The sequence below is a fragment of the Grampus griseus genome (assembly GCF_964374135.1).
Source record: "Grampus griseus genome assembly, chromosome: 8".
NCBI classification, from domain to species: domain Eukaryota; kingdom Metazoa; phylum Chordata; class Mammalia; order Artiodactyla; family Delphinidae; genus Grampus; species Grampus griseus.
In genome coordinates, this window is record NC_139002.1 from 85,210,899 (window position 1) to 85,234,882 (window position 23,984).

The 23,984-nt window shown below is 38.0% G+C and overlaps 1 protein-coding gene and 1 pseudogene across 4 annotated transcripts in view; one reads left to right on the forward strand and one right to left on the reverse strand.

Annotated features, from left to right (window-relative positions):
• QSER1 (glutamine and serine rich 1) overlaps positions 1-23,984 on the forward strand; it is a gene marked incomplete at its 5' end in the record, with an annotated part of 77,910 nt that overhangs the window by 18,986 nt on the left and 34,940 nt on the right. For 2 of the 3 annotated variants that reach the window (XM_082659412.1, XM_082659413.1), the window contains 4 exons: positions 11,075-11,184; positions 13,968-14,080; positions 14,477-14,638; positions 17,826-21,521. In XM_082659412.1, the coding sequence (XP_082515538.1) occupies positions 14,542-14,638; positions 17,826-21,521 (3,793 nt within the window). Of the gene's footprint in view, positions 1-11,074; positions 11,185-13,967; positions 14,081-14,476; positions 14,639-17,825; positions 21,522-23,984 lie in introns of those variants that run through there. The other variant, XM_082659414.1, reaches the window with a different exon arrangement.
• LOC309825741 (large ribosomal subunit protein eL20-like) lies at positions 2,178-2,810 on the reverse strand (annotated as a pseudogene). The gene has a single exon. The product of its transcript is annotated as a large ribosomal subunit protein eL20-like (transcript).

A 23,984-nucleotide genomic window follows, 5' to 3' on the forward strand; every position in this document is an offset into this window, starting at 1 on the left:
GGACTCCCTGTGCTTTGCTGAAAGTCTTGAAGTATGTAATTTGCAGAATCAGGACTGGAATCTGGGCCTCCTAACTTCCAATCCAGGGTTATCTTTCTCAACTCTGAAAGGTTGATAATACCCTAAGACTAAAACATTATTTTCCAAATTTAAAGAAAATTCTGTTTTTATTATATTAGAATATATATATTTTCAGTGACCAAGTTCTTTAACAGAGAAGAAAACAATATGACTACTTAAGGCAAAATCATTCAGTCTTGGGTAACTTATTACTTGTGTGCAAGTACTGGCTTGTTTACCTGGGATTTAACATATTTCATGGAATTTTTGCTGATTGATTTTAAAACTTGGAATGTGTTTTATTTCTTAAGTATTACGGACATAAGAGTATGCTACCCAAGGAGAAGATCTGTACATGTTATTAATATCTGGATATAAACTGTAAGACAGCTTATTCTCAGTAATACACTCAAAGCATTTTTTCTTATGATCATATGCCATCTTCACTGCACAAATTTGCCATTTTAGATAAGATTTTTGTCACAGCTTTCTCATCTGCCTTAAAACTTAATTTTCTTTGTTAAACAAATTAGATTAACATTAGGAAAGAGGCTTACGGAAAGTATGTCATACTTATAGTAAACAAGGTAGAGAGTGGTAAAGAATAATCTCTTTTGGTTTGTTTTAATTTTGAGGAAAACGTCAGTTTTTAAATTTGGAATTTAAGTAACAGGAACTGAAGGAAAGTGTTACTTCCCCCTGCAAAATTCTGACCGTTCTTATCCTCAAGATTAAGTCTGTACCCGACTTTGAAAGTATGGGGAGGGGATGGAAAATGGAAGTTTTGTGCTTGGTTGGGAATCTGAAGATTGACACAACTGTCACTGTTAGCCCTTGGTTCCTTCCTCTTTCCTAGACCTTAGCTCCTGTAGTGCTTGGAGTATGTAGGGGTAGTAAAAGTCCTCTTTCTCACCCTACCACCCATCCAGGCCTTGGAGGCTAGAAAGGGCTATACTACGGTAGGTACTATTATATTAAATAAATGTACATTTATTCAAAGGAGCTTATATTTAGGTATAGGAATTAGAAACAAAGACCATGTTTTGAGGCCTTTTTTTTTTTTTTCCAGGATAAATTTTATTTTCTTAGGCTGGCTTTTGTTTGAAAAAAATAAACAACTTCAGCAAGCCAGTGACCATCAGATTATTTTGAAACTTATTTTAAAACCATAAAAAAATCTATATTTTTGAAACTTGTTTTAAAACCTTAAAAATATTATGTACAGATTAACAAAAAAAAAATCCTTATTATATGGTATATGGAGATGGGCCAACCACAGGAGGGAGACAGAATACATGCATGACAGCAAGCCTATCTATAACCACCTTCTTGTTTGTTGATGTTGCACACTTCATGAAAAATTACCCATAATCACTAAGTTTGGATGATCGTAACTTTTATTGAGCTATAGTTCACAAATCATATAATTCACTATTTTATTTTATTTTTATTTTTTAAAATTATGTTGTTTGCTAATAAAGACTGTTTTGTTTTCGGCTGTGCCGCATGGCTTATGGAACTTTAGTTCCCGGACCAGGGATCGAACCTGGGCCCTCGGCAGTGAGAACACGGAGTCCTAACCACTGGACCACCAGGGAATTCCCATAATTCACTATTTTGAAATGTACAGTTCAGTAGTAGTTACATGAGACTGTGTAACCATCACCACTATCTAGTTCTAGAACATTTTCCATCACCCCTGAAGGAAACACATGCTCATAAGAAGTCTCTTCCTATTCTCCCCTCTCCCTAAACCCTGGCAACCACAGTATCTACTTTGTGTCTCCAGGGATTTGATCATTTAGTACATTTCATAGAAATGGAATCATACTGTATGTGGACTTTTGTATTTGGCTTCTTTCACTTAGCATAGTGTTTTCAAGGTTCATCCATGTTGTAGCATGTATTAGTATTTCGTTTCTTTTTATGGCTGAGTAATATTCCATTGTATGGCTGTATCACATTTTACTTATCCATTTATTGTTGGACATTTGGATTGTTTCTGCCTTTTGACTGTCATGAATAATGCTGCTGTGAACATTTATATACGAGTTTTTGTGTGAACATATGTATTTCCAGTTCTCTTGAGTATATATACCTAGAAATGGGACTGCTAGGGCATATGGTGACTATGTTTAATTTTTTGAGGGGAGCATGGAATTTTTTTTTCTTCTTCTGGTCTTCCCAATGAGTTTTATTTGGGCAGACCTGGGGATGGGGAGGGCCTGCATTTAAAAGAAGGTGTTGGGCCTCTTGGTGGTGAAGTGTGGCTTGTGCTGGTGACAGAGGACCTGGTGGGGCAGTGGGAACTTGATCTTGGAGTCGTGGAACTGCTTGGTTGCTGCTCGGCGGCACTTGCTGGCTGCGATCTCCTCTACCTCCATGATCTGGATCCAGTGGGCCCGGGCAAGGCGCCGGGTGCCCGTGTCTCGGTAGCATTGGGTGATGGTGCCGGCTGCGGTCAGGTCCCGGTACTGCCGGTACATGTTGTGGGGGCCTCTGCGGGAGTCATAGTGCAACCAGTTGCAGAAGTTCTTCAGCCTTGGGAGATTTCTTGAACACCTGTCCACAGCAGACAGTTTCCCCTGAAGACTTCTTCATCTTCTTCAGCTGAGACACAAAGTACCAGAAGCGGGACTTGGCAGCATGATTAGGTGCAAAGATCTGCATGCGCCAGAGGGGCGGTGTGGGCCATTTGGCGGGCAGCGCCCCACCACTTTGTACTCTCGAAGTGTGCCCAAGGCCTCCATGGCGCTCCATCTGCGCTCGCCGCCACCCTCGAAAAGGCGGGAAGCATGGAATTTTAACTGGTTTTTAAAAATTCATTGAACTACTGTTTCACTCAAAGCTAATTTTTATATCACGTATAATCTTTATCCCATTGTGCTTTATACATGTTGTTTTTTTAAAAAAAATCCAGTTTATTTTATATAATTATTGAGAGGGTAAAATTATCTGTATTGCTCCCTCTATGACGTATGGTGTAGAACGTTCTTAATTTGGGCTTCAATAATTAAATCCATTGAATAGTGGCCCAGTTAGATCTCTGCTTTATATTGAAAACTCTCATACAATGCTTAAAATTGATAGAAGTCTCCAGGTATTCAGTTTTCTAGAAAGGGCTGACCTACTAGCTTGATCCTTCATTTTTTTTGTTGTTGTTGTTGGTACGTGGGCCTCTCACCGTTGTGGCCTCTCCCATTGCAGAGCACAGGCTCCGGACGCACAGGCTCAGCGGCCATGGCTCACGGGCCCAGCCGCTCCGCGGCATGTGGGATCTTCCCGGACCGGGGCACGAACCTGTGTCCCCTGCATCGGCAGGCGGACTCTCAACCACTGCACCACCAGGGAAGCCCAATCCTTCATTTTTTTATTTCCCAATTCTTATCAGGATATCTGGCAATCAGGTTAGGTACTCAGTACGTATTTGCTTGAGAGGTGATTGAGTTGTAACTTAAAGGTGATTTCTCTTCTGAAACTGAACATAGATTGTAATTATTTATGAGTATCTACAATGTGCCATATACTGTTGGGTTGCCCAAAAAGTTCGTTTGGTGTTCTCTGTTAGACGGCTCTAGTAGCGCTTAGTTGTCTTCAACTTCATTTGAAACAATTTTGTTCGATTGTATTGTGACAGCTGTCATGTCAGCGTGCATTTAAAGAAAAAACTTATAAAAATTGGTGAATTTTTGTGTAGCCATTTTAATATTGAAGATGGAATAAAAAAGGCAACATTTTCAGCACATTATGCTTTATTATTTCAAGAAAGGTAAAAACGCAACTGAAACGCAAAAAAAGATTTGTGCAGTGTATGGAGAAGGTGCTGTGACTGATTGAATGTGTCAAAAGTGGTTTGTGATGTTTCATGCTGGAGATTTCTCACTGGACAATGCTTCACGGTCAGGTAGACCAGTTGAAGTTGATAGCCATCAAATAGGGACATTAATTGAGAACAATCAACGTTATACCACGAGGGAGGTAGCCGAGATACTCAAAATATCCAAATCAAGCATTGAAAATCATTTGCACCAGCTTGGTTACGTTAATCACTTTGATGTTTGGGTTCCACACAGGTTAAGCGAAAAAAACCTTCTTGACCATATTTCCACATGCGATTCTCTACTTAAATGTAATGAAAACATTCTGCTTTTAAAACAAATTGTGATGGGCAATGAAAAGTGGATACTGTACAATAAAGTGGAACAGAAGAGATCGTGGGGCAAGCAAAATACACCACCAACAACCACACCAAAGGCCGGTCTTCATTCAAAGAAGGTGATGTTGTGTACATGGTGGGATTGGAAGGAAGTCCTCTGTTTTGAGCTCCTTCCAGGAAACAAAACGATTAATTCCAACAAGAACTTCTTCCAGTTGACCAACTGAAAGCAACACTGGAGGAAAAGCGTCCGGGATTAGTCAACAGAAAACGCATAATCTTCCATGACGATAACACAAGACCGCATGTTTCGTTGATGACCAGGCAAAAACTGTTACAGCTTGGCTGGGAAGTTCTGATTCATCAGCCATATTCACCAGACATTGCACCTTTGGATTTCCATTTATTTCGGTCTTTACAAAATTCTCTTAATGGAAAAAATTTCAATTCTCTGGAAGACTGTAAAAGGCACTTGGAACAGTTCTTGCTCAAAAATATAAAAAGTTTTGAGAAGATGGAATTAATGAAGTTGCCTGAAAAATGGCAGAAGGTAGTGGAACAAAACAGTGAATATGTTATTCAATAAAGTTCTTGGTGAAAATGGAAAATGTGCCTCTTTTTTTTTTTAACTTAAAAACCGAAGGAACTTTTTTGCCAACCCAATATTTTGGGTGTTGGGGTTATAGCAGTGATGAAAGCAAAGACCCTGTCCTAATGGAGTTTTCATTTCAGTCGCTAAGAGGCAAACTAGTAAATAATGTTGAATGTTTATTAGTGCTATGGGAAAAATAACGCAAGAAAAGAGGGTTAGGCAATGTGTAGAGAGGATAGAGGAAGGATGTTGTTTTGTATCAGGTGGTCAGGGAAGCCTTCAGGGAAGTTTGAGCAGAGACCTGAGGGGAAATGAGGTGAACCAACTTAGTATATTTGAGGAAAGAGCCAGGAGACCTGTGTGGCTAGAGTGGAAAATAGATAAAATTGGAGGTTTAAGGGGGCAGCAGTTAGGTTACTTAGCATATTGAGGATTATTGTAAGAACTTTGGCTTTTACTAGGGTGAGATGGGAAGCCATTGGAAGGATTTGAGCAGAAGAGTTTCATGATTTGGCTTTACTTTTTTTTTTTTTTTAAACATAATTGACCTTACAACACTATGTTAGTTCCAGGTGCACAACATAGTGATTCAGTATTTCTGTACATTACGAAATAGTTCCCATCTGTCACCATACAAAATTATTACAACATTATTGATTATATTCCTCATGCTGTACATTTCATCCCTATGACTCATTTATTTTGTAACTGGGAGTCTGTACTTCTTAATCTCCCTCACCTATTGTGCTCATCCCCCCCACCTACCACCTGTTTATTCTCTGTATCTATGAGTCTGTTTTTGTTTTGTTATGTTTGTTCATTTATTTGGTCTTTTAGATTCCACATATTTGTCTCTCTGACTTATTTCACTTAGCATAGTACCCTCTACGTCTGTCCATGTCGCCTCAAATGGCAAGATTTCATATTTTTTATGGCTGAGTAATATTCCATTTTATTTATATATTTGTATGTGATACACACATTATATGTGTGATATATACACACACCCCACATGTTTATCAATTCATCTGTCAATGGACATTCAGGTTGCTTCCGTATCTTGGCTACTGTAAATAATGCTGCAGTGAACATGGGGGGGGGTGCATAGATCTTTTCGAATTAGTGTTTTGAATTTTCAGAAAAATACCCAGAAGTGGAATTGCCAGTTAGTATGGTAGTTCAATTTTTTTAATTTAATTTTTTTTTTTTTTTTGCGGTACGCGGGCCTCTCACTGTTGTGGCCTCTCCCGTTGCTGAGCACAGGCTCCGGACGCGCAGGCTCAGCGGCCATGGCTCACGGGCCCAGCCGCTCCGCAGCATGTGGGATCTTCCCGGACCGGGGCACGAACCCGTGTCCCCTGCATCGGCAGGCGGACTCTCAACCACTGCGCCACCAGGGAAGCCCTAATTTAATTTTTAATTTTAATTCTATTGATAAGGGGTTAAAATCCAAAATATACAGAGAACTCATATAGCTCAATGTTTTTTAAAAAATCAACCGGTTTTTTAAAAATGGACAGAGGACCTGAATACACATTTTTCCAAAGAAGACATAAAGATGGCCAACAGACACATGAAAAGATGTTCAGTAACACTCATCAATGAAATGCAAATCAAAAGCACAATAAGATATCACCTCACACCTGTCAGAATGGCCATTATCAAAAAGACAACAAATAACAAGTGTTGAAGAGGGTATGGAGGAAAGGAAGCCCTTGTACTCTGTTGGTGGGAGTGTAAATTGGTGCAGCTACTATGGAAAACAGTATGGAGATTCCTCAAAATACTAAAAATTGAACTATCGTATGACTTCATTTTTAAGGGAGTGACTCAGGCTGAGAATAGGGCGTGGGAGGGGTTAGGGCAGAAGCAGAGAGACCAATTAGGAGGTTATAATTATTCCTTGCCTGTTAAAGAAGTGGAGTTAGCATGGATTTCTAAGAAGCAAGACAAGACAAAAAACCACCCCTAGAACCTCCTGATATTTACAGGTTATCTTGATCATTATTCTTACTCTTAAAGAGGTTTCAAGATTTGACATGGCTTACAAATTTTTCTTAGTGTAGATTGTATTTTTGAGAGCCTCTTTTGTTTTTTGTGGGGTTTTGGGGGTTTTTTTTGACCATGCCACGTGGCTTGTGGGATCTTAGTTCCCCAGCCAGGGATTGAACCCCAGCCCTCAGCAGCGAAAGCATGGAGTCTTAACCACTGGACTACCAGGGAATTCCCTGAGAGCTGTTTTAGATTTACAGATAGTTACAGGGTTCCCATATACACCCACTTTCCCCTATTATTAACTTCTTATATTCTTATGGTACATTTGTTACTAGTAATTAACTGATACATTGTAGTCAACTGAAATCCATAGTTTATTCAAATTTCCTTAGTTTTTACTTAATGTCTTTTTTTGGTCTCTCCAGGGATACCCCTTTACATTTGTTTATCTTGTCTCAGTAGATTCCTCTTTGCCATCACAATTTCTCAGACTTTTCTTGTTTCTGATGACCTTTATATTTTTGAGCAGTGCTGGTCAAGTATTTTGTAGAATGCCCTTCTCTTGGAATTTGCCTGATGTTTTTTTTCTCGTAATCAAACTGGAGTTATGGGTTCTCTAGAGGGAGATCATAGAGGTAAAGTGTTACTTTCGTTACATCATATTAAGGGTATATCTTATCAATGTGATTTATCACTGTTGATGTTGTTTTTACCACCTGGCTGAGATAGTGTTTGTCAGGTTTCTGCACAGTAAAGTTATTTTTTTTGTTTTTTTCCTCCTTTCAATACTATCCTCTTTGGAAGAAAGTTGCTATGTGCAGCCCATTAAGGAGTGGGGGAGTTATGGCCCACCTCCTTCAATGTAGAGTTGCTACGTAAATTATTTAGAATTCTTCAAGGGAGATTTGTGTTTCCTCCTCCACTTATTTACTAATCATTTAATTTTATCAGTATGGACTCACAGATATATACTACTAAATTTTTTTTGCTCAAAATGTTCCAGTTTTGGTCATTGGGAGCTCTTTCAGTTTGCCTCTTTGTCCCTTTGACATATCCCCGTAAGTGTAAGGTTTTTTCCCCTCTCTCTGTTTGGTCAGGAAGAAAATGCAAAGATGCTCAACATCATTAGGTAAATGAAAATCAAAACCACAATGAGATACCACTTCACACCTAATAGGATGGGTATTATAATAAAAGTAAAGACACAGGCAATAACAAGTATTGGCAAAGATGTTGAGAAATTGTAACCCATTAAACGTTGTTGCTGGGAATGTAAAATGGTACAGCCAGTTTGGTTGGCCATTCCTCAAAATGTGAAACATGGAGTTATCATAAGACCCAGCAATTCCACTCCTAGGTATATACCCAAGAGTATTAAAAATATACATCCACACAAAAACTTGTATGTGCATGTTCATCACAACATAATTCATAATAGCCAAAAAGTGGAAACAACCCAATGTCCATCAGGTGATGAATGGCTAAACAAAATGTGGTATATCTATACAATGGAATGTTATTCAGCCGTGAAATGAAGTACTGATATATCCATGTTTGTAACATGGATGACCCTTGAAAACATTATGTTAAGTGAAAGAAGCCAGTCACAAAAGCCTGCATATAATATAATATGATTCCATTTATATGAAATGTTGCGAGTGGGCAAATGCATAGAGACAGAAAAATTAGTGATTGCCAGGGACTGGGTAGAGGAGGATATATAGGGTGTGATGCTAATGGGTACAGGTTTATTTTTGAGGCAGTGAAGTGTTCTAAAATTAGATTATGGTGATGGTTGCACAACCCTGAGTATTCTAAAAGAGCTCTGATTTGTACACTTTAAAAGGGTGACCTTTATGATATGTGAATTATATATCAATAAAGCTGTCATTTAAAAACATTTAGAACAAAAGAAAAATGAGAAATCTAGGGATTTATAATTGTATGAATCATACATTAAACACTACAAAAGATTGCTGACAGGAATTAAAGACCCAAATAAATAGATATACTCATGGATTAGAAGACCCAATACTCTTTAAGATGGTAGTTTGCCCCAGTTGATGTATAGAGTCATTGCAGTGTTTTTGTAGAAATTGATAGGCTGACTCTAAAATTTATATGGGAATACCTGGCATAGACAAAGTCATTTTGAAAAAGAACAAAATTAGAAAATCTGTACAACCTGAATCATTTATCAGACTGTGTGTTATTGGCCTAAGAACAGACATGGATCAATGTAACACAGTAGTTAAGAACAGAACCACAAATATATGGCTAGTTGACTTTTTTGGACATAGGTTCAGATAGGTTCAATAGGTAAAGATTCAGTAGATAAAGAATAATCTTTTTGATAAGTAGTACTGGGATAATTGCATATCCAAATTAAAAAAAAAATGAATCCCAAGCCTTACATCACAACATGTACAAAAAATGAATTCCAAATGAATCACAGACCTAAGTGGAAATATTAATACTATAAAACTTCTAGAAGAAAACATAAGAAGAAATCTCTGAGATGTTGGATTAGGCAAAGATTTCTTAGCTACAACATCAAAAGTACAATTCATAAAATAAAAAATTATTTTGCTCTTCTAAATACATTGTTAGGAGAATGAAAGCCACAGATTGGGAGAAAATGTTTACAAAATATGTATCTGTCCAAGGATTTGGTTCCAGAGTATATAGGCAACTCCTAAAACTCATTAATAAGAAAACAAACAACCCAATAAAATATGGGAAAAGATTTGAGTGGATACTTTACCAAAGAATATTTCTGCATGGTAGATAAACAAATGATGCCCAACATTGTTAGTTATTAAGGAAATGCTAATTAAAACCACAGTGAGATACCACTGCACACCAATTAGAATAGCTCAAATTTTTTTAAAGAAAAGGAAAAGAAACAACTTACAAACTTAAAATACTTGGTGCCAGTGAGGATGCAGAGTAACTAGACCAGATGTACATTATTGATAGGAATGCAAAGAGGTATAGCTACTTTGGAAAACAAGTAGTTTCTCTAAAGTTAACATATTACTGTATAACTCAGCCATTCCCCTCCTAAGTTATTTACTCAAGTGAAATGAAAACTTATGTTCAGACTAAACGTTAGGCATGTGTTTATAGCAGCTTTATTCATAATTGCCAAAACAGGAAAAAACCCAAAGTTCCTTCGACTGATGAACGGATTTAAAACAACCATCAACCTTTGGTACATCTATATAATGGAGTGCTACTCCACAATAAAAAATAATGAATTACTGGAAGTGGGCACGCTCCACGCCTTGAGGGCATTGGTCTTTTCCCACCTGCCTTGCGCCACTGTGGGAGATTCTGAGAGTCAAGAGGAAGTCATCTGGGACATCGCCAGGCAGCTCATCCAAGTAGCAGACAGGATGAAGTGCGGCATCCGGCCAGGGCTGGTGGGCAACCTGGCCGCGCAGTTTACGAATGGGAGCCTGTCAGAGGAGGACAGGCGTGTCTATTTGTTCAACAGATACAAAGGTTTGGTTAATGCAAGATGAGTAAGCTCTTCATCGTTCATGAACAGATCTGCGGTACAACATGGTGCACATAGTTAACAATACTGTATTATATACTTTAAGCGGGTGGATCTCATGTTAAGTGCTCTTACCACAATTAAATTAATTGGTTAGAACTTCGGCCTGGAAGAAAACATTCACAATACATGTATCTGACCAAAAAAAATGTGGATCCAGACTGTATTTATTTATTTATTTATTTTAAAACATTTGATTATTTTTTTTAAAAATTTTTATTTATTTTTTGGCTGCATTGGGTCTTCGTTACTGTGCACGGGCTTTAGTTGCGGCGAGCGGGGGCTACTCTTCGTTCTGGTGTGAGGGCCTCTCACTGTGGTGGCTTCTCTTGTTGCAGAGCACGGGCTCTAGGTGCGCGGGCTTCAGTAGTTGTGGCGCACGGACTCTAGAGCACAGGCTTAGTAGTCGTGGCGCATGGCCTTAGTTGCTCCGCGGCATGTGGAATATTCCCGGACCAGGGATTGAACCCATGTCCCCTGCATTAACAGGAGGATTCTTAACCAGTGCCCCACCAGGGAAGTCCCAGACTGTATTTTAAAAACTTTTTACAACCCAGTAAGATGGCTAACAACCCAATTTTTTTTAAAGGGCAAAATCTTTGAACAAACTTCACAAAAGAAGTTACAAGAATAGTCTATAAGCATATACGAAGATGCTCCTCGTCATTGGTTATTAGGGAAATGCAAATTAAACCACAGTGAGATACCACTTAACCTACCTAGAATAGCTAAAATTAAGAAGACTGAAAAGATCGTGTGGTGACGAGGATGTAAAGCAAAAACGGAATGTTGATTAATTACTGATGCTGATGTAAAATGGTACGTGCACCTACCTTATCACCCAGTAATTCATTCCTAGATATTTAACTTAGAGAAATGAAAGTATATGTCCACAGAAGACTCATATACAAAATGTTCGTAGTACATTTATTCATAGTAGCCTCTAACTACAAACAATCCAAATGTTCATCAGTAAGTGAATGGATAAACATAATTGTGATAAATTCATATAATTCAATGAAAAGGAATGACCTACTTATGTATGCAACAGTATGGTTGTATCTCAGAAACATTATGCTGAAACGAAAAAAAGCCAGACACAAAAGAGTACAGACTGTATGATTCCATTTATATGAAATTCTAGGACAAGCAAGCCTAAATTTTCATAACATTAGGTTTCTCAGTGGTTGTCTGGGGCCAGGGGTGATATGAAAAAGATATTGACTGCAAAGGGGCATGAGAAGCCTTCTGTTGTGATGGAAATGTTCTGCAAGTTGGTTGGGATTATGGTTATACTGGTGTGTACATTTATGGAAAAATGTGTACACATTGAACTGTACACTTAAAATGGGTGCACTTTACTGTATGTAACTTACACCTTAATAAGGTGATTTATAAAGTTTAAAATAGATTTAAAATTAATCCTAAAATTGAATCTTCAAACTAAAACAATCATTTACTTAACTTTCGAATCAGTATTCTAACTGTATATACTTAATGGGACATGATCTTGAGACAGAAAGTACTGTGAAGAAATACTTTACTTGGTGGTTTTGTTTTTGAAAGAGGTTGTGTTACAGTATTTTCGGATAGAACTAATGAGTAAATATGTTGATGTATCAATAGTTGTGAACTGGGATTCTGACTGTAGGAAAAGGGAAATACATGTGAAATGGAGGAAGGTGAGGAATACTACATTAGATTTGAGTTAGAGTTGTCATTATGAACTCACGTTTTTAAAAAGACATGTATTTCCTAGCTTTGTCCACTTAAAGGGCCTAGAAGCAGTGACACCTCAGGCATTGAATACACCTGACACCCAGATCTTGGTTTCAAAATGCCACTGCCCACTAAAAAACCCCTAGTGGAAATGGTTGATTTCAGGTGTGGTACAGGGTTAAAAAAACAAGGTGAACCTGAAGCATCTTGTGCTAGGAGGTAAGAATGTGTCTGAGCACCAAGGAGGATATGTCAAAAGGAAACAAGATTGAAGGGACACTATAAATTAAATATGAAGAGTCTACGATGATATTTTTTTAAGCACAACGTATATACATTAAAAAACATTAGTATATATTTTATATATTATATTTAAGTACGTATATAGATAAGAGAGAGAGAAAAGGGGAAAAAAGTTAATTTTTATTTTATAGAAGAATGCTAACTTTTAAATATGGAAGGTAGTGTAATTAGAACACTACTGTTTCTAATCTTCAGTGCAATAATTGAAATGAAGATCATGAATGCAGGGTGTTTGAAACCATTAGCTCTTGGGACAAGATACTGACACTGTCTTAAGTAACACCTCACAATTGCATACTTATTTCAAAGAGAAGAAATAACTACATTGAGAGATCTGACAGTACCTTAACCACTTCAAGTTTAGCATCACCAGTGAGACAGACTGACATTATGTGTGTCCTCATGAGTGCAATAAGAATTACAAAGCATCATTATGTATTTCTCATGAAGTAGCAATCAGACAAATCCAGAATTTGGGATAGCGTACATTCAACTGACTTCAACTGACATTCAACTGACTCCTCAAAATAAAAAGTCCATGTCCATGGAGTCAAGGCAAAAGGGGTTTGGCATTAGAGGCAGAGTGGAGGCACTGTTCTAAATGTAAAGAGACATAACCAAATGTAATTGTTGAATTTTGATTGAATCCTGCAGAAAGCTTTAAAATATCAAACATTTTGACAACAATTGAGGAAAATTGGAATGTGACCTCTGTATTACATGTTATAGTGACAGTGTTGAATTTCTTCAAGTCTAATAATTATACTTGGTTATACAGCTGAATGTCCTATTCCTAGGAGATGCAACTGAATTATTTAAGGATATAGTTTCATGATGTCCACAAGTTATTTTCAAGTAGATTAAAAGAAAGGAGTATATATGTCTGTGTATAAAGATAAAACAAATATAACAAAATGTTAACAGTTGTTGAAACTTAAGTGATGGGTATACAGGTTATTCATTGTACTGTTTCAGTTTTTCTGTGGGTTTAAAATATTCAGAATAAAAATCAAGGGGAGAAAAATATCTTGTTCTGAATTACTCTCAAGATGTATAAGCTTGAAATTTTCTAGGAGAGTTATTGGGAAATAGTGTTAATTTTCAATTCATTTGAACTGTCTACTATATTCCAGAGACTGTTAGAATTAGAGGGACTTTAGAGATTATCCTGTCTGGGTCCCTTATTCATACAGGTGAGGAAATAAGTCCAACAGTAATAGAGTCACTTATTGAAATCACATGGTAAGCCAGTAGTAGCACTTGGACAGTGAATTCAGCTCTCCTGTTTTCCAGGATATTGCTCTTCCCAATGTACCATGCTACCTCTTCCAGTAAAAGGACTTTGTTGTAGGTAAAGTTGAACTAAGAAAAATACTGTGTATTATTTTTCTTCCCAGTGTATCTTCAATATGTTCCCCCGCATTTTGACAGTATTGTCAGACTGTGTTTGATCTCTTGATCTGTAGGTCAGGAATTTAGTCAAAGACTTATGCTACTTTTGATAATTGCTCTCCTAGAAATCTTTTGATCATCTGGTTTGAGCTCTGTGTTTTTTGTCATTTATTTTTATCATCCTCTAGTTTAAGCTATGAAGAAGGACATCCTTCTCACTCTGAAACAGATCTCCTTCAGAGACAGACTTTTGCAGCCTCTCATCAGCTTCCTGGATATGCTGCCACACCTCACCCAACCGGTAAAAATTCTCTTATGAAATATACCACAAATCTGGGTACATTTAGTGAATAAGAAGAAAAATCAATTTTCACATGTTGGGTTATGAAAGTATATGGAACATAACAGTCTCATGGGAAGTGTTAAAATGAAAATGAGATTAAAAGCTTTGTCTTTTACTGCTAGGGAATATCTGTATAATTAGTAGGGAGATCTCTTTTTCATGCATCTCTGTAGATTTTAAATTATAATTATGCTTGAGCAAATTAATGTTTGTTGCTATTCATAATAAAACAGTTTAGGGTTGTAGAACTTCTGGCCTCAAATGTCAGAGATTCCTTTTTAAAATAGCATCCGGAATATCATTTTATATTAACATATATTTTTACTTTGGGATACATTTTATCTTCAAATGTAGGTCTTTCTGGAATATTTGATACTAGTGTGAACAATGCCAGCACTAACACTAAAGAATCTTCAGTGATGAATTTTCTCTCTGCTGTTGAATCCCGAACTGCTCAGGCTGCTTCTTCAGGAACTACTCTTGTACCACAATTCAGGGCCCCATCCTGGCAGACAGGTGATACTTTGTTTTCAGAATTTTTAAGTCCTTTAAAAATATGGATAAAATTTCACTTTTGATAATCTTGTCATTATAGTAGTGTGGCTGAGAGTGATGTTAATTATTGATTTTCCAGTGAACTTTAAAACCTGGAATTTTTCACTATTTTAAGGTGGACAAAATTCAAGAAATTGTTACTAGCAGAAATTCGGTTTTAGCACTCTGATGAAAACTAGCAAGTTGAAGAAGGTAGGTAATTGTTAAAGATAAATCCTAGATATCAAGTTTTTATCTAGCAATTTAAGTAGTTACTTGTTTACTTGAGAGGAGGAAAGATTAAATTTTTTTTTCCTATTTCACCTTTATAGAGGTGTAATTGACATATAAAACTGTAAGATGTTTAAGGTATACATTGTGGTGATTTGATATACATTTACATTGTGAAAGAATCCCCACATCTGGTTAATTAACACAGCTATCACTTCACATATTTATCTTTTGTGGGGGGCGGTTGGTGAAAGATTAAATTTCATTTCTTTTAGTGACTTTGGGCTGGATAGGTGTGGTATAGTAAAAAAAACAATCTTGGAACTGATTTCATCATTAGAGTTAGGTAAAGTTATCCTTAACTGAACAGAATAAGTCAATCTTTAATAAAAGCCATTCCAAGTTGATATATTATGTACTTTTCTTTTTAAAATTTATTTATTTACTTTTATTTTTGGCTGCGTTGGGTCTTCGTTACTGTGCACGGGCTTTTTCTCTAGTTGGAGTGAGCAGGGGCTACTCTTTGTTGCAGTGCGCGGGCTTCTCATTGCAGTGGCTTCTCTTGTTGCGGAGCATGGGCTCCAGGTGTGTGGGCTTCAGTAGTTGCGGCGCACAGGCTTAGTTGCTCTGCGGCATGTGGTATCTTCCCCAGACCAGGGCTCGAACCTATGTCCCTTACACTGGCAGGCGGATTCTCAACCACTGCACCACCAGGGAAGTCCTATTATGTAGTTTTCTGTTTTATTTTTCTTATTTCATTTTTCAACTGTTTCCCCGCCCCAAAAGTGTTTGTATATACTTTTATTTTTTGCCGGATGACAGAAAGGTTAGTTTTTTTTTTAAGGTTTCATTTTAAAGAATATAGTTTTAAGTAATAGCTATAAGAAATAATATTTTACATTCTGATATAAACTCCATTAATAGAGCTTCTCAGTATGTCTTAGAAACATTTTTTCTGCTTCCAAAGAAACAATGTTTTACTGTGAAATAAAACAGTATTAAAAAACACAATAGGGGACTTCCCTGGTGGTCCAGTGGTTAAGAATCTGCCTTCCAACACAGGGGATGCAGGTTCAATCCCTGGTTGGGCAACTAAGCCCACACGCCGCAACTAGAGAGCCCACGGGCCACAACTAGAGAGAAGCCCATGCGCCACAACAAAAGATCCCATGTGCTGCAACGAAGATCCCGCGTGCTGCAACTAAGACCTAATGCAGCCAAATAAATAAATATTAAAAAAATAAAACTACACAATAGCTTCGTTGTTTGCTTCCTGGAATAATTTTACATTACATGTATTGAGTTAGACTTTCTATCTCAGTTTCTATAATTACATTATTTTAAACATTAATTCTAAGCGCTGTTTTTTCCTTCAAGAGTAGCTAGATATTTTCTGTCCTTGTAATGGTAATCCTTTTTCTGTCTGCATTGCGAGGCTTGTGGGATCTCAGTTTCCTGACCAGGGATTGAACCTGGGCCCCAGCAGTGAAAGCGCCGAGTCCTAACCACTGGACCGCCAGGGAATTCCCACTTTTTTGATATTTAATGGAAAGAGTTGAAAGAAGAATATTTTTGAAAAGGGCAAGAGAATCTTTTTTCCCCAATTTTTCCAAAATGAAAAAGAATTTTTTTTAAAGGAAATTCACTAAAAAATATGTAAACAGACTTAGAGAACGAACTTATGGTTACCAGGGAGGAAGAGTAGAGGGGAGGGATAGACTTGGGAGTTTGGGATTGACATGTACACACTGGTATATTTAAAATAGATAACCAACAAGGACCTACTGTACAGCAAAGGGAACGCTGCTCAGTGTTCTGTAATAACCTAAATAGGAATAGAATTTCAAAAAGAATAGCTACATGTATATGTATAACTGAATCATTTTGTTGTACACCTGAAACTAACAGAACATTGTTAATCAATGGTGCTCCAATATAAGATAAAATTTTTTTACTGTAAACAATAAAAAGGTGTATAAAATGGAAAGTGATAGTTCCTAATTACAGTCCCCCTTTTTAGAGAAGAGTTAACAGTTTGGTATTTACTCTTCTTTAATATCTTTGTACATCAAAACTTTTTTTGTATATCCACCTAAGCAATGTTTATAGCATCAGTATTATTAGGATATGCCATAATTATTTTACCAGTCTCCTCTTGATGGATATTTAGGTTGTTTCTACCTGTTATTCACAATAACTATAATGAATATCTTGTTTGAATCTTTGTGTCCACTTATTTCCATAGGGTAAATTTCTAGAAATGGAACTTTTGGATTGCATGGGTTTAACATGTTTTTACTTTTGCCGTATGTGGCAAGAATGCTGTCCTGAAATGTTAATACTCTCTTCTTGACAGTGCTTTATTAATTTCTGATCAGCTTCTTTTGATAAGCATGCATCTATTGTTATGAGAAGTTGTTCATAGGAAGTCAAAACTTGAAATGCAAGGAATTTTAAAAATGCATTTATTTTGATAAAAGAAGCTGCACTATTAATCTCACTATTATTTTCAGATTTATTATGTTAAATGTAGGCAGTTCAGTTTCAATTTTAATGTTATGAACATTTTAGTTTGTCCATTGGTATTTTGCATTGGGATTTCAAGGGAAATTAATCATTAGAGATTATGTACATTTTCACTGTTTTCTTAATTATCAAATGACCTTATCTGACTATATATATGTATAATCTCATATTTGTAACAATCATACATATGAATTGCTGATACCTTTGTAATTTTGTTCCTGCCTTATGAAAGCTAGCTGTTTTGAAATGTATTTTTGAAAATTCATGTGCAGAACTAATTTGTCAGGCTTTTCAGTTTTAAAGAGATTTTGATGGATTGAAGGTTATGTAAGTTTTATTAAGTCTGTATTATGAAAGCAGATACAAGTGTTTGTGCTGTAACTGCATGAGCATATTTGTTTTCTTTTCATAGGTATGCATTCCTCAGCAGCAACTGAGCTGTTTGTTACTGGACCTTTGCCAACCACTGGAGCACTTCCACCCTCTGCCCTCCCTGCTTATCAGCATCCCACCACCTTCAGCAATAGAAACTTTGCCACCACCTCACCTTTGGTGCTTCAGGATTCAACTTTTAACACTACATCCAATGGAATTTTAAATCCTCATGATCCTTTGCTGCAAATCAAGACTTCCCAGGGAACTGTTCCAACCGCTTTGGCATTTGAGCGCCTGGGCAGTTCTGCGATAAGTAACAGCATACCACCTCAGTCTTCAACATACCGCTCAGCTCAAGAGTCTGCACCCCATCTTTTACAACCTCAATTTAGTTTGTTGCCTTCAGCACTTGGAGGAGCCCAGCAAACTCCTCAAGCCTACGGTTCAACTCTCTTTACTAGTTCTACTGCTTCCATTGAAAGAGCTCTTCTTCGAGAATGTAGTGTTATTAAACACCATCAGCGGCCTTCAGGTACTCAGTCTATTCAGGCACAACTGACTGGTTCACAGCATTCCTTACACAGTTATCTATCAAATGCAAGTGTGGTTAATTTTCAGGAAACAAGCAGGCAGTCATCTTTATCCTGTAACCCAATTGGAGATTCTACTCAGGTGAGCAATGGAGGATTGCAACAGAAGACATCCCAGGTCTCAGTGGAACTTGCTCAGTCCTATTCATCTGCAATTCCATCATCAGGGTATCCTCCTTCTACTACAAAAGTAAAAAGCTGTTCTACAAAACAACCACTAACATCAGCCAAGTCCCCCAAACCTCAAAGTATAATTCCTCCTGTGCAAACACTAAGCTATTCCAAACCTTTACATAACCAGAGTTCCGTAATATCAGGCCAAGCACAAATTTATTCTACAGCGCAGCTACCAAGCCTTTTATCAGTTAGTCAGTCTCAAAATTATGGTTTAGTACAGCCACATAATGTGCCATCTATTGTTCATTCACATGTTTATAGGTCCAGCAAAGTTGAGAAGTTGCCATCTTTATATAAAACATTGACTTTTTCTGGGTCATCTCAGACTATAACTTCTGAAAATCCAACACTTAATTATTCTTCTGATCAGCAAGAGGTATTATCTTCAGTTACAAATGAGAATTACCCTGCTCAAACAAGAGATCTATCTTCAGTTAGCCAGTCTCAGAGTTACTCATCTGGTCACTCTCAGGGTTTATCACCAGTTAGTCAGACACAGGTTAGTTATTCATCTCAGTCACAAGTTTTGTCAGTTGTTAGTCCTTCAGAAAGCTATGCTTCAGGGCAGTCCCTAACATTAACAGCCCCTTCTCTTTCTTATTCTTCTGCCTCTCGGGCTCAGAATATGCCAGATTCTAGCCCAACTCAGAATTATATTTCTATGCATTCTTCCCAAAATGCTCAGACTCAAGGGTCATCATCTCCCCAGTCCCAAAAGTTTTTGCCTGTTGTCCAGTCATCGTCTTTTGCGTCCTCTACTCATTGTCAGACATTACAGAATAACATACCTTCCCCTGATCCAAAGTCTTACGCTGAAAGAAAACTTGACTCAAATGTGTATACATCTTCAAAGCAAGAGGAGGATTTTCCAATGCAAGAGTTACAGGTATTACAGCCGCAAGTATCTCTTGAGTCATCAACCCAAAGGCTATCTGATGGGGAAATTAATGTTCCAGAGTCAGCTTATAAGGTGTCAAAGACAGATGACAGATATTCCCAGAGCATAATCAGAAGTAATTCCCATCTTGAAGATCAAGTTGTTGGGATTGTTCTACAGGAGTCAAAAAAAGAAGAAAACATAGTTGGTTCAGTGGCACAGCTTAACCAACAAGTTGGCCAAGTCAATAATGCAGCAACCCTTGATATAAAGAAGACAACTAATTTAATGCAAACTCCACAAATAAGGTTGAATACTAAAGACCTAAACCAGCAGCATTCTCTTATACAGAAGGTACATGAAGCCAAGGTCCAGGAGCAGCATGATCAAATAATTAATGCCTCATCTCAGATTCAAATTCCAAATAATGCTTTAGGGCATGGCCATCAGGCATCTCTTCCTAATACACAGGTCCTTTTAGATTCTGCCTGTGATTTACAAATTCTTCAGCAGTCAATACTACAGGCCGGTTTAGGACAAGTAAAGGCATCTCTACAAGTACAGCGTGTTCAAAGTCCTCAACAAATAGTACATCCTTTCCTTCAAATAGATGGTCATATTATTCAGAGCAATGGCGATCATTCTCAGCAGCAACTCCATCCTCAAAATTCTGAAATTATGAAAATGGACCTCTCTGAGTCTTCAAAACCATTACAACAACATCTAACAACAAAGGGCCATTTTAGTGAAACAAATCAACATGATTCAAAGAATCATTTTGTTTCTCTTGGATCAATATGTTTCCCAGAGGCAATGCTCCTCAGTGATGAAAGAAATATTTTATCAAATGTAGATGATATCTTAGCAGCTACAGCAGCAGCTTGTGGGGTCACACCTTCTGATTTTTCCAAGTCAACTTCAAATGAAACCATTCCTGCTGTTGAAGATGGTGATTCTAAATCTCATTTTCAGCAATCATTAGATGTCGGGCATGTGACGTCAGATTTTAACTCCATAGCAGCTACAGTAGGAAAGCCACCGAATATAAATGATATTTCCTTAAATGGAAATCAAGTTACTGTAAACCTTTCACCAGTACCTACTCTTCAGTCAAAGATGACTCTTGATCAACAGCACATTGAAACACCTGGTCAAAATAAAGTTTCTAAAGTAACTTCACCAGTGGTTGGGCCGGGTCATGAAGTCCAGGAGCAAAGTTCTGGCCCATTCAAGAAACAGTCTGCTACCAATCATGAACCTGAAGAAGATAGCGAAGTACCTGTTGATAGTACATTAAATAATAACAGAAATCAAGAGTTTGTTTCTAGTAGTAGAAGTATAAGTGGAGAGAGTGCTACATCGGAGAGTGAATTCACTTTAGGGGGTGATGACGGTGTGTCAATGAACCCGACTAGGAGTACACTTGCACTGTTGGCCATGGCCCAACCTGGGGAGCCAATCAGCGTCAAGATTGAAGAGGAAAACCAAGATTTAATGCATTTTAACCTTCAGAAGAAGAAAACTAAAGGAAAAGGGCAAACTAAAGAGGAAGACAACAGTAATCAAAAACAGCTGAAAAGACCTGCCCAAGGCAAACGCCAGAATCCAAGGGGAACAGATATATATTTGCCGTATACTCCCCCTTCCTCGGAAAGCTGCCATGATGGTTATCAGCATCAAGAAAAAATGAGACAGAAGATCAAAGAAGTAGAGGAAAAACAGCCAGAAGTCAAAACCGGATTCATTGCCTCTTTCTTAGATTTTCTGAAATCTGGGCCCAAGCAGCAGTTTTCCACTCTTGCTGTACGAATGCCTAACAGGACTAGACGACCAGGAACCCAGACTGTTCGTACATTTTGTCCCCCACCACTTCCAAAAACTGCATGTGCAACACCCACACCTTTAGTGTCTGAAACTGGGGGTAATAGTCCGTCAGAAAAAGCTGATAACGAACTTAAAAACTCGGAACATTTATCTTCACTTTCTTCTGATGAAGATGATCCTGGAGTATGCAGTCGCGATATTTATAAAAGCACCTCTACTACCTTAAATACTTCGGATGCCACTTCTGATAAAAAGAAGAAAACAGGTAAAGTTTTAAAATTTAGATTCATAATTATGGCTTTCCACTTTAATTTTTCTGGCTCTATACCAAGTTTTATGCTTTCTTAGCTTGAAGCAGGTCTGCATTTTTCAGGACAAAATGCATAGGTAGGTATCTCCTTATTAAATAAGGAGACTTAGTTTTTTAAATGTTCCTTGCCTATAGGAAAGTTCTGGGTTTTAGGCTGAGTAGTTCTGGTTTTTCTCAGCTTTTTACCACATGCAACATAATTTACATAGTGCACTATCCAGACTTTTCTAACCTGAGACATCTTGAAGTGGCTCATGGATATGAGGCATTGTATTGAGGGCTATGTTGTTATATAAACTGGCATATTTTCTTGGTATGCTAATTTTACCTAAAGATTAACATTTTACTGTTAAATATGGTTATTTTGTGTGCAGCATGCAGATTAATATAATTAAGTTAAAACTTTAAAAATTTTGTGCTGGGGCTTCCCTGGTGGCGCAGTGGTTGAGAGTCCGCCTGCCGATGCAGGGGACATGGGTTCGTGCCCCGGTCCGGGAAGATCCCACATGCCGCGGAGCGGCTGGGCCCGTGAGCCATGGCCGCTGAGCCTACGCGTCCGGAGCCTGTGCTCCGCAACGGGAGCGGCCACAACAGTGAGAGGCCCGCGTACCGCAAAAAAAAAAAAAAATTGTGCTGGTTCCAAAGTATATGCCCAAATCCTTGGGTGTGTGTTTCACTTTATTCTGTAGTTAAGGGAACATTTCAAGGAATTGTTTTGAGAAGCACTGCCTTATGTAAATGATTGACAAGTAGTATAAAAGTTACTATTTTAAAGAGCATGCTGAGCTTCCCTGTGGTGCAGTGGTTAGGAATCCGCCTGCCAATGCAGGAGACACGAGTTCGAGCCCTGGTCCGGGAGGACCCCACGTGCCGCAGAGTAACTGGGCCCGTGTGCTACAACTACTGAGCCTGCGCTCAAGAGTACACGAGCCACAACTACTGAGCCTGCGAGCAACAACTACTGAAGCCCGTGCACCTAGAGCCCGTGCTTCACAACAAGAGAAGCCACCACAATGAAAAGCCTGCACACTGCAATGCAGAGTAGCCCCCAGTCGCCACAACTAGAGAAAGCCCGCGCACAGCAACGAAGACCCAACAGCCAAAAATAAATACAAATAAAATAAATAAATTTGAAAAAAAAAAGCTTTTAAAAAAAAATCATGCTAAGGAAAAACATACTTATAACAATAAAATAACTACCACCTCTGTGCCAGGAACTATTAGCAATGCTATAAGATGTGCTTTGTTATCTCCAATATACAGATGATATAACAGACTAAATGAATTTTCCAGGTCCATACAGTCAGTAAACGGAAGAGCTGAAATCCAGACTCAGGTTTATCTGGTTCTAGAATCTGTATTCCTGCCTACCTCCTTTTTTTTTTTTTTTTAATAATTAATTTTTTGGCTACATTGGATCTTCATTGCTGCGCACGGGCTTTTCTCTAGTTGCGGTGAGAGGGGGCTACCCTTCGTTGCGCTGCACGGGCTTCTCATTGCAGTGGCTTGTCTTTGTTGCGGAGCACACCTGTGCAGGCTTCAGTAGTTGTGGCACGTGGCCTCAGTAGCTGTGGCTCGCGGGCTCTAGAGCGCAGGTTTAGTAGTTCTGGCGCACGGGCTTAGTCGCTCCATGGCATGTGGGATCTTCCCAGACCAGGACTTGAACCCGTGTTCCCTGCATTGGCAGGAGGATTCTTAACCACTGCACCACCAGGGAAGCCCCTGCCTACCTCTTTTGTATGAATAGAGAGGTGCTTTATGAGTAAAACCTTGTTTTGTGATGTACTTTTCAGCTTCTCTCCAGATTTGAGACTACCTTTTTAACTACTAGAGTAATATGAAACAGCTGGTATCCCAAATACTCTATCAGCATAAATTTCTGCTAAAACATTAGTAAAGAATTCTCATTTTGTTATACAAGGAAATTAGCATAATGGAAAATCATTGTTAGAGTCAAAACATTAGAGATGTGGCTAATCCTAGTAAGGTTTTACACTCTATTCCCCCAATTCAGAGTTCTTTGCAATTACTGTTATATTCCCTCCTATGTTCCTAGAGCAAACATTTTATAATCTCTGTTATAAAACATGAATCTAGAACTAGTTTCTTCCAGACAACAGTTACTATCTCATTTTTAGTTAAAAATCACCACCATCAACCTGATCCTTACTGATAGGTCTTTGAAGTTCTCCCTTTACCATCCCCATTGCCTCCTCATCTGTGAGAACTCATCATCTCTTGCTTGGACTATTGCAACAGACTTCTCATTAGAATCCTTCCCATCAGTCTCTACACCAGTCCGTCCTCCGCATTGTCATCACACTTTATAAAAAAGGAAAACCAATTGTTACTTCTCTGCTTTGAAATGCTTCTTGTTGCTCCATGGGAAAAAATTATAATGTGTAAAAATTCTCCCTT